The sequence below is a fragment of the Pieris brassicae genome, chromosome 3 (genome assembly GCF_905147105.1).
Source record: "Pieris brassicae chromosome 3, ilPieBrab1.1, whole genome shotgun sequence".
NCBI classification, from domain to species: domain Eukaryota; kingdom Metazoa; phylum Arthropoda; class Insecta; order Lepidoptera; family Pieridae; genus Pieris; species Pieris brassicae.
The window spans coordinates 11,259,531-11,273,330 of NC_059667.1; the positions used below are offsets into that span (position 1 = coordinate 11,259,531).

Genomic DNA, 13,800 nt, shown 5'->3' on the forward strand with positions numbered 1-13,800 from the left:
TTAACAAACTCGACAAATGTATTTAATTGTAGCTGGCAAGTGGTACACAACGCCGTCATGCATCAATTAGTTTGACAACTGACAAAATACTATTATAATGTTTCATATTTCAAATGTCAGAATATACTTCATTTATATAAATCTGTATCGTACTTCCACTAAAATTGTGACTTATTGATAATAATAAAAAATAAATCGTATCTATTAGTATTTCAAAAAATTATGGTTTTATTTAGAAAAAATGTGCTTATGCCCACACGTTACATGTGTTAATTTAAGTTGTGATGACGTCAAACGAAGATAATGTAACCTTAAAAGTGCAAGAAGTGACGAACAACAAACTTTGTTTTATTTTATCATTACTATCAGTTTGAAAATTGTGTTGATATGTCACATTTCGGAGATTTTATGGACGGTGTTCCCGTTAAAATATCAGAGAAGTTCAAGCGTCCTCAACCAATCGCGTTACCATACAGTGTAAACGAATGTCCTTTACGTGCACAGAACGTTGTCGATTGTGTAAATTACTGCTCTACATTTGAGCGTAATATTCTTGCAAAACTTAAAGAACTAAGAAGTGCAAAAGAGACCAAGAAACACGAAAGACGACATCGTCTTCACCTTCTTGAAGAGGCAAAACAGAAGAAACTCGATGCTATTGCTGCAGCTGAGGCTGAGGAGAAGCTTAAGCAACTGAGCATTTCTGAAGTGTCTTATCCCAGCACTGAAGAGATAAGTCCACTCTCAACTGATGATAAGCCAGAGCATTACTGTGATACCCCAGTTCAAGACAATATTGTAACTAATCATTCTGATACAAATAAATCAACTAGTGTAGATATTAACTTGACAAACTCTACACAGAACTCTCAATCAAGCATATTACAACCTATCCAAGTTAAGTCCAACTATCAGCAATGCAGTTTGCTTGATGATCCTGATCCACTACAAGAATTGAAATTTTCTACAAATATAACAAAAGCACAGTATTCACATAATGTGGAAACTCTGACATTTAAAGACTTTGAAAATGACACATCTAGTCCATTCGATAATGTTGAACTGAAAACTATAAATGACATGGAATTATTAGCTCAAGTTTTACAAAGTCAAAGAGATTCAAGTGTTAGTTGTCAAATGCCTAGTTACCCTGATCAGGTGTATTCAGGATATACCAACTGTGCTACACAGGCCCAACTTGATGGAGGTACATACCTTCCAAATGCTTACCAACAGACAATACAAGGTCCAAACATTATGTATTCATCTCCTCAACACTTTCCTGCCTCTAATGGATACTATGTTCAAGCAGACACAAGCTGTGATAATACTTTGCCTTTAGACAATGTTTATGTGCCCAATTATCAATATTATGTTCCTACTCAAACATATGCTGATCAATATTATAATGCATCTACATCAGCAGATATCAGCCAAGTTGCAAATGGTTCATACATTCCTCAGCCTTACTATTATCAGTATCAACCATATTATGATCCAAAAATGAATACTGAACAGAATAATGTATCATCAATCAGTTCACAGAATATAAAATCTAGATCAAGAAGTGTGCCAGACATTGTAAGAGAGTTGAATGAAGAATTAGCTACAGCTAAATTACGTGCTCATGAAAGATCTTGTAATGTTAGCCCAGCACCAGAAACCATTATTCCTAGGTCTTCCTCTATTAGTGAGAAAAGAGAAAGTAGGAAAAGGAAACAAGAGCAGTTACCAAACCCATTTGAAAAGTTTCCACCTCAGTTGCGAAATGTTTGTCAAAAAATTCATGGGATGGGCTTCCCACTGGATCGGGTAGCAAGAGTATGCAGTTTAGTTGGTGACAATGATAAAAAGGTTAGTTTTAAACTAATGAGTAACATAATCAGGAAATATGAAAGGATCATTCATCTTTATCATGTTAATAATCTGCAATATTATAATCATTATTTGTTTAATATTCTATAGAAGGTCATAGTTATCTTAGAATAAATATAACATGTAACCAGAAGTACTACTTTGCAACATTAGGATGCAAACTAATTTGTCAGAGTAATGTAGCCTAATAAAACAACTGAGCATTTTCTAAGGCAGTTTTGCCAAACACCACTGCTATGTGGAACCAGCTGCCCACTTAAGTATTTTCGAACTAATTTGACTTAGGTCCTTTAAGAAAAGAGTGAACCAATTCTTGACAGGCGCAGGTGAGCCTTCTGCCCGTTTGCCTCCTATTACATTTAAAAAAACTATGTTATGATAGATATTATTGTTAGACAAAATTTTTATACACAAGGTATTGCAGACCTGATTAAATAATTAATTATAATATACTTAAACATAAAATAATAAAAAATATAAATAAAAAGCTTTAAAAATAACATAATAATACTAATGTGTGGGACACAGTCCTCAAAAATCATAATAATGAGTTTTAATTTTTTTAATATCCAAAATTGCCATTGAGATTAAGAAATCTTTTTTAATTCCAGATAATAGAGGGTCTTCTGATTGTTGGAGAGCTCATGGATCTAGGTTTTTCAGAAGGGAGAGTATCAGCAGCTCTTGCTAAACATGAATTTAATAGAGATAAGGCATTAGACGAGTTGGTTTCATAGCAATGTATGCAAGTTCTCTGGTTAATGAATTTAATGAGACTACTGGGCCTTAGAAATGTTCTATCATTGAGGTATTGTATGCCAATATTATGTCTTGATGTTCAGAGGCTTATTGTTACTTTTGCCCTGGAAGGTTTAAGGCGGTTGCAAAGCTGCTGTGGAAAGATGAAACGGCTTGAAATAGTGTCTCAAAGCAGTTGTTTGGATATTAGTGTTAAAGAATATTTTATATCTTTTTATCTCTTATGACTTGCCCGAAATTTGGGATTTCTATATCCACTTTTATGCTTCCCAGACAATTTGCTACTAGAATTTTAGTAGCAAATTTTCACACATGAGTTATTGTTATATTTTAAAACATATGTTTTATATTTAAATGGTTTGTCCATCTTCGAGAAACACAATTTATTTAATGTTATATTTTTATGGTTTCAGTGATAACATAATCTTCTTTAGGTCTTATTAAATTTGATCTATTGCCATACACTGAATTTGTAATTCGTTACGATAAAAATATCAACGGCTATGCTATGTAATATCTATTGCAAAAACTAAATCATTAAACACACAAAAACATCAACATCATTAAATTTATTTTGAATTATTTCAACAACAAACAAAAATTAAATAGATTGGCCCAATTTACATTTATACTACTCTCTGGATTAATAGCTGTCTAATCAGTTTTGTCTCATGAATTTTTTGCAGTATTGTGTCTCAAAGCTAATCTATAATTTATGTGTCCATATAAGATTAGATTGCATAAATTCATTCCATCTTAATGAAGTAATATCATCAGTTTTGTATGTTTGATCAGGCAAATATTTGATTTCCACCAAGTTTGACAGAACTTTTAACACAAATGAAATCTTTATAGTTATATTCAGTAACAACTATTATTAGAAGTATAATACCTCTTAACCCCTCTAATAATCAATAGGTCAAATCCTAAACCATAATATAGTAAATGGTTCGTTTTAACATGTTGCAACGAAGTATATTAATAAGACTATCGATTTTTTATGTTGATGTAAACAATTGTATTGTAATAAATTGCCTCTTTGTACTTTCTTTCTTTTTATATGTAGTAACATTGGGATATTAAACACTACTTGAATTACATTTTTACAGTTGTATATTTTTTTAATTCCAGATTTAGCATTATAAGCATATTATGTTATGTTAAACATAATTATTTTTGTTATTTTGTAAATAATAGTAATTCATCTTGTCCATGGATTGTTATTTAAAATATTCAATTTATTTTACATTCATAGGTAGCCATTAATTGAATATTATTTATTACTCAGTAGAAAGTAAGTATTGATTGGTAATTTATACAGGTTCTTTAAAAAAAATTAAATGTGATAGAATCAATTTTAAATATTCCGCTTTTAAATAAATTTTTTGTTTTTTGTTTTGTAGATAACCTTAAATTCCAGATAATTTAGACAAACGATAGGCTATGACATTACGTCAGGCTTCGCTTAGGTTAGAATTAAAAATACAATGATGAAAAAAAGAGGGTTTAGTTATGATGAATTTGCGAGTATTGAAGATTCGTTGCACTTACTTATCGGGGAGGTGCATTATATCAGTCAATTGACTGAAAAATTTAGGAATAATTTAATATCGCACGCACTTGGGTCAAATGCCTACCTTCATGAAAAACTTAGCCTAATGATGATAATATTCATTGTTAATACTCATGGAACTAAATATCAGAAATATTTTATAATACCTATATCCGAGAATGTTTGCATTTGTCACCTGCCTTGGTCATCCTGAGCTAACTTTAGTGATATTGTCTATAATGCTTGGGCATAGGGCAAGTGATTCTATAGCTTAAATATATATATAAATTATTGTACAAATAAAAGAATTATTTTCATACCTTTGTTTTATTTATCATACCGAGACTATAAAATGGATGAGCGGTAAGTATAAAATGAATATTTCTTCTCATGAAGGTTTAAGTTTAAGCTTGGAATAGCAGCGAAGAGAAAATGCTATTTTGACACCAAATTTAAAACGCCAATTCTATTTGAATAGTTTTGTTACGATTCGCAGCATCGAAATAGGTAACACTTTTTGCTGCAGTTTTTATAACTACATCCTGCATCTGTCATGCAAATGAATTCTGTCCACATATGCGGCAGAGTTTTTTTTTACTTGTACAACGTTCTCATGACCTTTTTAGTAACTTTTCCGCCGTCTACAAATGTATGACGTCGCATAGATGTTTTTTGTAAAATTATTGTTAAGTCAATGAATATTAAAAATTAAAATTTATCAAATCAAACATAGGCAATATGTTATATTTTTACCCGGTATTTATAAATAATGTTTTTTATTCATAAAGGTTCAAAGACCTAATATGTTAGGTTACGTGATAAATCTGTTACATTTTTAATTACGACAACATTCATATGCGATGCGATTACATACACGTTTTATTACTATTAGTTTAGTCTAAATTAAACATATAATAGAAATGCGATGACTGACAGGATACAGTAAGGAAAAATATAATAAATTCATATTTTTTGTATCAGTAATAATTAGATTCAAGAATTTCTAGATCAGCGTAATCGGAGTCAGGTGCGTGCCCTCATAATGTGTAAATTTACGTCAGAAACTAACATGCAAATTACAAACAGAGCCGTCAGACACGTCATTTATGAGATCTTTGGCTTCCTAACACATTTGCGGCTTCTTGGTTCTCACAGAGCCATTTCCTCTTAATAGTCATCAGCCGACAATCAACTTTCGGACAGTTGTTGCTTAATGCTTATCTTTTTACTTCTGTAGTAGATGAATGAGACAAGTCCAAGTCCAGTCAAATCGGATCATATTGGCCAAGATAAGGACAAATTTAGCCATTTAACACGCGTGCAAGCAAGAGCGGCGATATTGTGCGGACAACCGGAATTACTGCTGCGTTTTGTTTTGAGACGGCTCGCGCCCGGTCCACCGTAAGCCGTCGCCACTCGCCGCCCGCCGGTCGGCCGTCCAGTTGCATAGTGAGTGGCGTTTAAGTTGCTCGCGTTGTCAGTTTCGCGCTAAAATGTTTTCCGTTTCGAAACGCGCCGCGACACAATCGTTTCTTCGATAACATCTTAAATCCGATATAGCCGCGTGATAGAGATAGTGACGTCCTAATTTTATTTTATTACGTTATAATTCATTGACCATGTAAATCGTTCGCGAAATAAAGCGGGTCGTTTATGTTGTAACAAAAAGAAAACAGATATTCTGGGAATGCCCACATGTGGTAAACTGCTAACAGCGGTTGCGTTTGTTATAGTGTCACGATGCCGCGAAGAAATAAATGGATGCATCTGGTGGCCGGAGTCATAGCCGGAGTTACGCTTGGAGTATTCTTAAAATTATGCTTAAGACCTTCCACTCGGACGTCCATTGAGACTTGTCCGGAAGCTGCAAAATTATACGCTCCCCCTGACCCATTAGCGGTGATAGGCTTGACGGCCGAGGAAACGATACAAAACTCGAATAGGACTTTAGTGTTTGTGGGTGTGATGACTGCGGAACAGTATTTGAATACGAGAGCAAAAGCAGTTTACGATACGTGGGCTCAGGACCTTCCTGGCCGATTAGCGTTCTTTAGTTCTGAAGTGTCGCGAGCGCCTGGTTTGCCCTTAATTCCCCTGCGCTATGTTGACGACAGCTATCCTCCTCAGAAGAAGTCGTTCCTAATGTTATTGTACATGTACGAGAACTACGGAGAAAGGTTCGAATGGTTTATGCGTGCGGATGACGATGTGTACGTGCGTGGTGACAAATTAGAAGAATTTTTGCGGTCCGTGGACAGTAGAAAGCCGCAGTTTATCGGTCAAGCGGGAAGAGGTACCACCGCTGAAAGAGATGCACTGGCTCTGGACTACAATGAAAACTTTTGTATGGGCGGGCCTGGAGTGCTTATATCAAGGGAAACTCTTCGAAGAGTAGCGCCTCACGTCAAATACTGCTTGAAGCACCTTTATACTACTCATGAAGATGTGGAACTCGGAAGGTGTGTCGCGAAATTTGCCGGGGTTTCCTGCACATGGAGCTATGATGTAAGTCGATATAATACAATGCTTAATTGTTGTAATTTAATATTCTGTAACATGATTTTGCATGTGTGCTGATATTGCGATTAGGTTACCTCACTATAAGCCTATTTTGAGGCTTTATAACTAGTTAAAGAAATATCTGTTTGTATGTGTGTATTTCTCTCTGTTTCTTTAGTAGTGCCAAGAAACCAGTTTCTGTACTCTGTGACGTAGGGAATTAAGGAACTCTGTGACCTACAGGAAATTATAACGTCGATAAATACTAATGACATATTCAGATATATATTTATATAGTACATAAATTGGTCTACACTAATCAGACAATGGTTAACATAAAAGAAAATAAATGTATAAAAAGTCAGTCCCATAACAGACCAATATATAATTTTCGTCGTCGATGACCACGGGACAGCTGTTGCTAAAAGCTTGAAAATGTAGGATGGGTTTTATTCACCGCAAGTTCGGAAAAACTGCCTTCTCACTGCGAAACTAACAATTTACTTTTTAAATTACTTGTAAACATAAATGAAGGCAGTCTTGCTCACGCCCTATCAATCATACTATAAAGTTATTTTTATATAATAATAGATGGGTGACAATTAGTAAAGATGGGGTTGGCTTTCTCAAAATGATTGTCGGTAACAGTCATAAAACCAAAATAGCGTCACATCTTTTGTTAGCATTTATAAAACAATTGCTAAAATAATCTTCATAAATCCATGCGCAAATTGATAACGGTTTAACCAATTTTGTAAATGACAGTAATGTTTTCTGAAACCGAAGACGTAATAAATTGTCCTCCTATATGTATGGCAACATTCGTTTCTTAATATTTGCTCAGAATTGCTCAATTTTAACCTAATGTTATCTTCAGTACGGTGAATTTAAAAATTACGATGAAGTTGTTACGGGATTTTGACACGCCAGTATGTAATAACTATTAAATGAAGGTGGCAGAAATCCTTAAAATATTGTTCTAAAAGCTTTTCCAATTGATCAAACATAGTATATTTATTATAATACACTAGAAGGGGTTCCCTCTGCTTCCCTCTACTTTGAAAGATTACAGATAAGGCAGCAATCTAATTGTGAAATAACTAAGTAACAATCTAATTGACAAATACAAAAAGTACAAATGTGTAATATTTATTAAATACATAATACACATTCTTTTAACATAATATATAGACAAGATAGAACGAAAAATAAAAAGTACCTAAAATATTAAACTTTAAATTCGTTCGTAATTGGTTAGAAGCCGAAACTATAAATAAAATAATTTATAGATATAATAAAGTATTAGCGTGTTTAGTAGATACATAGCCACGATTAAGGGCCGCTATCTAATCATCTATGTTATTTAAAATTTTACGTGATCATAAATACGAAAGTACAGGTATATAATACCTTGAATTGATCCCATATTTATTTATAATATACTCTCAGTTTTTGTATTATTAAACCACAGTAACAGAGTTACAGTACCAAAAAAGTCAATTGACGTCCAACCCGATAAATAACACCGTAAGATAATTATTACTGCGAAGAGAGTTTAGGGAATCTATAACACATATATAAGCGATAAGGAAAAGACCATGGAGTAGATTCGAAACTTAGCCCTGAGTATATATATAACTATATGAAAAAGCGGTTTTAATCGCTGAGCCCTAAAGTGCGTAATAATATAATCAAGCTTATCAAAAACGGGTTTAACTAGCCTATAGATAATTGTATCGATTTGTAATCGGACCCTTAGTTCCTCGAATGTATCATTATTTGTCATGAAAAGAGTAATGGCAGATTTTAACGTCGGGCACAAAGTGTAAGAGTACAATAAATAGAAGCTAATTATCCTTGATAAAACATAACTGTATGGATCAAGATTTCTATCGCTCCGTGGGCGTTTAATGAAATATAATAATAATTAAGCCTCATTTATTCCTTCATACAAACTCAACACACTATAAAAAAAATGTTTTTATGCCTCCTCCAACTGGTTCACTCTATCTTGAGCATTCTTCCAGTGCCAATCTTCCCCACCAATTTCTATAAGCTTGTCAGCCCACCGTGCAAGAGGGCGACCTTTGTTTGTTCATCTGCCATTGTTCATGCGAGCCTTGTGATCCGCTCATTTCCACTTAAGTTTTTGGAAATATAAAGGCAAAATTTACTTTTTAATAATATATGTATAGTACCACATATACCTAATATGCGCTGCGCTGTGATACTTCCAACAGCTAATCTATAAAAACACCGATTTCGTATAGAATACCCGACAAACTATTACAATAGTTTTATGCGAATAATTCAGCGAATTCCCAGATCTCTAAAATCATTAGGCAACATGACTTGTCTAATGAACTAATAAAAACTATATTTAAAAATAACTTAATAAATTTGCGATAAGGGTATATATATTGCGCGCAATAAAATTAAAAATCGTGAGGTAGTAACTAATTAATGTCATTTATTACGTTGATTTTAATGTCTTAATTGTAACCAGTTTTCAATATCAAATAGCTTTTAAATAAGTCTAGGAAATATAGTTTGCGTAGATTTCTCTCCTCTTATTATTTTTACCATGTTTATTCATTAGATGTACATTTAATGGACACGGATAGTATTTCATTATACGATTATTGAGAGCTAAGATTAATCTCAAAAGGTTTTGGCAAGAATTTAGATGTATTTTGTGACACACAGTGAACAGTGACAGTGAAGAAATTCAAAGAATTATTATTTCAAATCGGATGACAATCCTACAACAATGAAATAGTATGTTAAATAAAATGTTTCAACTAAATTGTTAACGAGAATCTTATTTCAAATTACTACTTTCAAATGACTACAGCCGCTATCAATCAGTTCCAGGCTTAATTTATATGTATCAATAAATGATCCGGTGAACTTCGAATCACCTACATGTATTTGTGCCAAAACTTTGTACAAAATTAAAAAGAAATAGACCAAAGAGATCGGATCTCATATAAGCCTTCTGATACAAACTTCTGAAGGATACTATTTAAAACCAAGTGACAATTTTCCCAGCTAGGAATAGTTTCTAATGGAAAATTCAATTGTCGTTTTTAATTTTCTTTACATATTGTTTATATTACCCACAGCTTAAAACCACAAATAATTCACGATCATAATTAGCGAAATCGGTCCAGGCATTATCGAGTATTAGCGAGACAAACACAGAGCAATTCATTTATATATGTATGTATATAGATTTTTCAAACATACAATTAAAACGAATTTATAATTGGGGAAATTATATCTCATTATTATTTATATAGGGTTTATTAAAACCTGCCCGGCGAACAGACTGTATAACGTTTGTGCTTCGTCTTGCGGCCTTCAAGAAAGAAGGCACTCATGTCCCCATTTTTTATTTTTTTTTATAATTCCTTATAGTCTTTGCATTAGTCAATTTAGTTATGTTCTGTGGTGTAGTGGTTCGATGTAGAAATATTGTATTTCCAAGCATTTTATTGGTTATCTTTGGTTATAACTGGATTACAGTTTTTGTCATTTCTCGTCCGTTCTACGCCCCTGATTAGAGAAGTAATAGAATTTTTATTGACATTATTCAAGTTAGATTTGATTATATATTGAGTAATTAATTTTTTGCTGTATGAACTAAAAAATGTTGGTAATTGTCGCATATAATTGAGTGACCCGTTACCTGGGGTTCAATGTCTCGCAAAATTCAAACGCATTTTGTTTCACAAATCTCAGTCTGAACTGGTTTCCATTACACTGGGGCTACCATAAATAATGGGTTTGAAGGACATTTCGCCCCATTTACGTTCGATATAAAACGAGTTTTATAGGGTCTAAAACATGCCTTTTGTGTTTAAAAAGATGTACATCGCTAGCTATATTATGGAAAAATAGCGAAGATGTTTAATATTATTCGTTAGAACTACTGTTATTTTATAGTGTTTGAATAAAAAACTATATTTAGTTGTAACTCAATGTAACATTTTAGCAAGTCCGTTAAACAGTTTTTGACAGATTTACTTAATATTAGCTGAGTATATTTACGTAATGTATGTAATTTATATTAGCAAAAACATAAGTTTAAAGGTTACAGTCATCAGTTGGGGATTGACTAATTTACTTTTTGACACTCGTCAATTTGAGGCCCCCTAACGAAGTTTTTGTATGGGAATGTCATTAGCATATGATCACTGTCGTAAAGTGATTTTGTATGAAGCCCATGGGTCGTGAAAGTTTTTCACCTTTCTATAATAGATTGAAATTCGCATTCGCATTCCAGGTCCAAGCTAATAAATGTTCTACATTAAAAGTGATTGACCTCTATATTTCTTTATAAAATGTGTCTTTGATAAGATATGTATTTGATTCTTCGCAAAGATACCGTATGCGAGGGGAACGTTTTTATGACATGACGTGTTTTTCTAAAACATTTCTATATAATTTTAATAAAGACCAATAAAAGCGTCCATTGATAATGTTATTTTTTCAAGGCTTAATTTTAAGTAGGCAAAAAATGGAATTTATATTGTTGTCTCTCTACATACGTGTGTTTGTTTGTGTAGAAGAGACCGTGTGACTTCTTAATATTATATTATGTATAGCAATTCTATAGGAGGCATTTAAACAAACATCCGAAAAAATGAGCAAAAACCGTAACAATAGTCTACCTGATGGAATCTCTTACGATTAAGTATCGTGTTCGAAGAAAAACTGTTAAGTCCCAGGTAAAATTAATTTCAAAGCTACCTTATTCGGCGACACGCTTATTAATAAGTTCTTAAATTATCATGTGTTAATGCTCGAGGAGCGATACATTTAATCTAATAGTAGAGACAGGATAAAATGTAACAGAAAAAGCAACAAATGAGTAACGTTTTTTGTAAACACTCCTACGGTACATTAATTAATGATCCAGGTAAGTGGCTAGGGTAACAATAATTTAGGGGAAACCCAAATCTCATCAAAAATATATTATTTAATAAATGCTTTTGCTTAAATGAGTTGGTAACTGTCAATATAGTGTTTTGCGACTGTTTGATTAGTTTTTTTTGTAATCGTGGATCTTTTCCTACGCCGTTGGACCAAATTTTGATTCCACACAAAACATGTCTCGGTTCGAACGACTTGAGAATGGCTAAAATAAACCAAATTACGTAAGTTAAATGCATGTTGTATGACTAAGGATCCGTAAAATTACTATTTATATAAGCGTACTTTTGATATTTTTGAGTATTGCCTTTAAAAGTAGTTTAATTAGACATGCGCAATGACTGCGGAAGAGATTTATTTGAACAAAGTTGCCTTGAGCTTGTAGCCGGCGGGCGTTTTGCCACGTTTTGTGTGTTAACTCACAAAATGAGTTTTTTGAACGCAACGTTAGGTGGACCATACTTTGATATTTCTAAAAACAAGCCTTTTTTGCACCTATGTGGTTTATTTTTATACATATAATGTATAAAAAACGAAGTGAATTGCTGTGATAATATACGTTATGATCCTCTAATTATTTTAACTATAAATTTACACTTGAAAGTGAATCAAAAATGATGCAATAATATTCTGTTACCAACACACCTTTTTAATCCTGAAAAACATTTAGCTAATGAGAATAAACTTTTAATTTAAAAAATATTCACCCTACTTATTGAACAATCTAAACCGCCAAACACTACCTCTTGGTTCATTAAAATAGTTTAAATATTGTCAAACCCACGAAAATGGGCTTTTAGTTTTAAGAAAATTGACTGCGCACGATGTTACACGTGCATGCGAATATCTACCTTATTCCATTGGACATACGGTCGTTAACCAGTATGGTATTTATTCTCTATTGAGGACAAAAACTCACCTACATCCATTTGGTCATTGCCCTTACGAAATTAGTTCATTATCAAATTATTGTTTGTGGTTCGTCTATGATTTACGGGTCGTTTAAAATCATCATCACTATTAGAGAGTTATGAATTTATATAATAATTAGAATTAAGAATGTACCTTTTATAAAAGTATTATTGGAACTTCTTGGAAGATATGGATTAAGAATAGAACAGGCAAACGGGCAGGAGGCTCATCTGATGTCAAGTGATACCGCCGCCCATGGACACTCTCAATGCCAAAGGGCTCGCGAGTGCGTTGCCGGCATTTTAAGAATTGGTACGCTCTTTTCTTGAAGGACCCTAAGCCGAATTGGTTCGAAAATACATCAGTGGGCAGCTGGTTCCACATAGCGGTGGTGCGCGGCAAAATATGCCTTGAAAAACGCTCAGTCGTGGAACGGCGAAAGTTGGGTGGAATTTTGTATTCTGCCTCGACGTCCAATGATGAAACTCAGTTGCAGGTATATTACACTAGCCGGTTGGCACTGGGGAAAAAAATATGTTTAATAATACAAGTATAAGTTTGATTTCGATTTATACAATCTTACTTAAAATTATGTAACAATTATCTAATTATGTAATAATGATAAGATCAACTTAAAGTCTAAAGTCACTAAAATGGAAATAAAAGAAACTGTTTCCGGTAATAATTTTTCTCTGGTATTGCATTGAGCAAAAAACCTTTTCTCGAAGCAGTTTAGACCATTTTCGCCCCCCTAACTTTGTTATGAATAAAACTAGAAACCTGAAGTATCTGAAGTCAAGGTATTTATTAAAAACATAAAATTTTGTTTTTGCACGTTACGGTTTTGATGGCATTATATTAATCTCAGTTCATTGTTTCCATAAACCACGTTATAAATACGCAAATTGAGTTGATCGCGGCAACTTAACAAAAACTTAAGAGTTCAAGTAAGTGACGCTTGAAGGTCGCCCACCTGGTATGGTTTCTGTTATTTTACGTCAGTGTAGGTTAAAATAACTGACTTCTAGCCTTATACACGATTTTTATTTATTTAAGGAAATAAATAATACTTGTATAACCGACATGTTGCTTGCTTAAGCAATTATTTATTTACATTTCGTTACCTTAAACATAACGTATAAAAAAACAGGTTACATAAGTTATTAGGCAACGGGTTTATCGCATAACAAGCGATTTCTTCCAGGCAACCCTATTATGGAAAAACAAAAGAAGAAACACCTACAGAAGTGCATAAATAATTTAAA

The 13,800-nt window shown here is 33.1% G+C and overlaps 2 protein-coding genes across 3 annotated transcripts in view; both read left to right on the forward strand.

Moving 5' to 3' along the window:
• The first annotated feature begins 125 nt into the window (after window positions 1-125).
• LOC123707242 lies at window positions 126-4,503 on the forward strand. 2 transcript variants are annotated; one of them, XM_045657126.1, is made up of 3 exons: window positions 126-1,854; window positions 2,487-2,635; window positions 2,666-4,503. In XM_045657126.1, exons 1-2 carry the CDS (start codon window positions 388-390, stop codon window positions 2,610-2,612), a joined length of 1,593 nt encoding a protein of 530 aa, XP_045513082.1. In that variant the 5' UTR covers window positions 126-387; the 3' UTR covers window positions 2,613-2,635; window positions 2,666-4,503. The 2 variants fall into 2 exon arrangements, with proteins under 2 accessions (XP_045513082.1, XP_045513081.1); XM_045657125.1 differs by having other exon boundaries at window positions 2,487-4,503.
• A 1,071-nt stretch (window positions 4,504-5,574) lies between these two features.
• LOC123707192 (chondroitin sulfate synthase 1) overlaps window positions 5,575-13,800 on the forward strand; it is a 29,896-nt gene continuing 21,670 nt past the window's right edge. Inside the window, exon 1 of the mRNA XM_045657046.1 lies at window positions 5,575-6,691. Within this exon, the coding sequence (XP_045513002.1) occupies window positions 5,927-6,691 (765 nt within the window). The 5' untranslated portion in view covers window positions 5,575-5,926. The remainder of the gene's footprint in view (window positions 6,692-13,800) is intronic.

Bases quoted from the DNA above. Each gene is read 5' to 3' on its own strand.
- LOC123707242 (XM_045657125.1), top strand. From the start codon at position 388: ATGTCACATTTCGGAGATTTTATGGACGGTGTTCCCGTTAAAATATCA. The intron at 1,855-2,486 runs GTTAGTTTTAAA...TTTTAATTCCAG, and splicing joins TTGGTGACAATGATAAAAAG to ATAATAGAGGGTCTTCTGAT.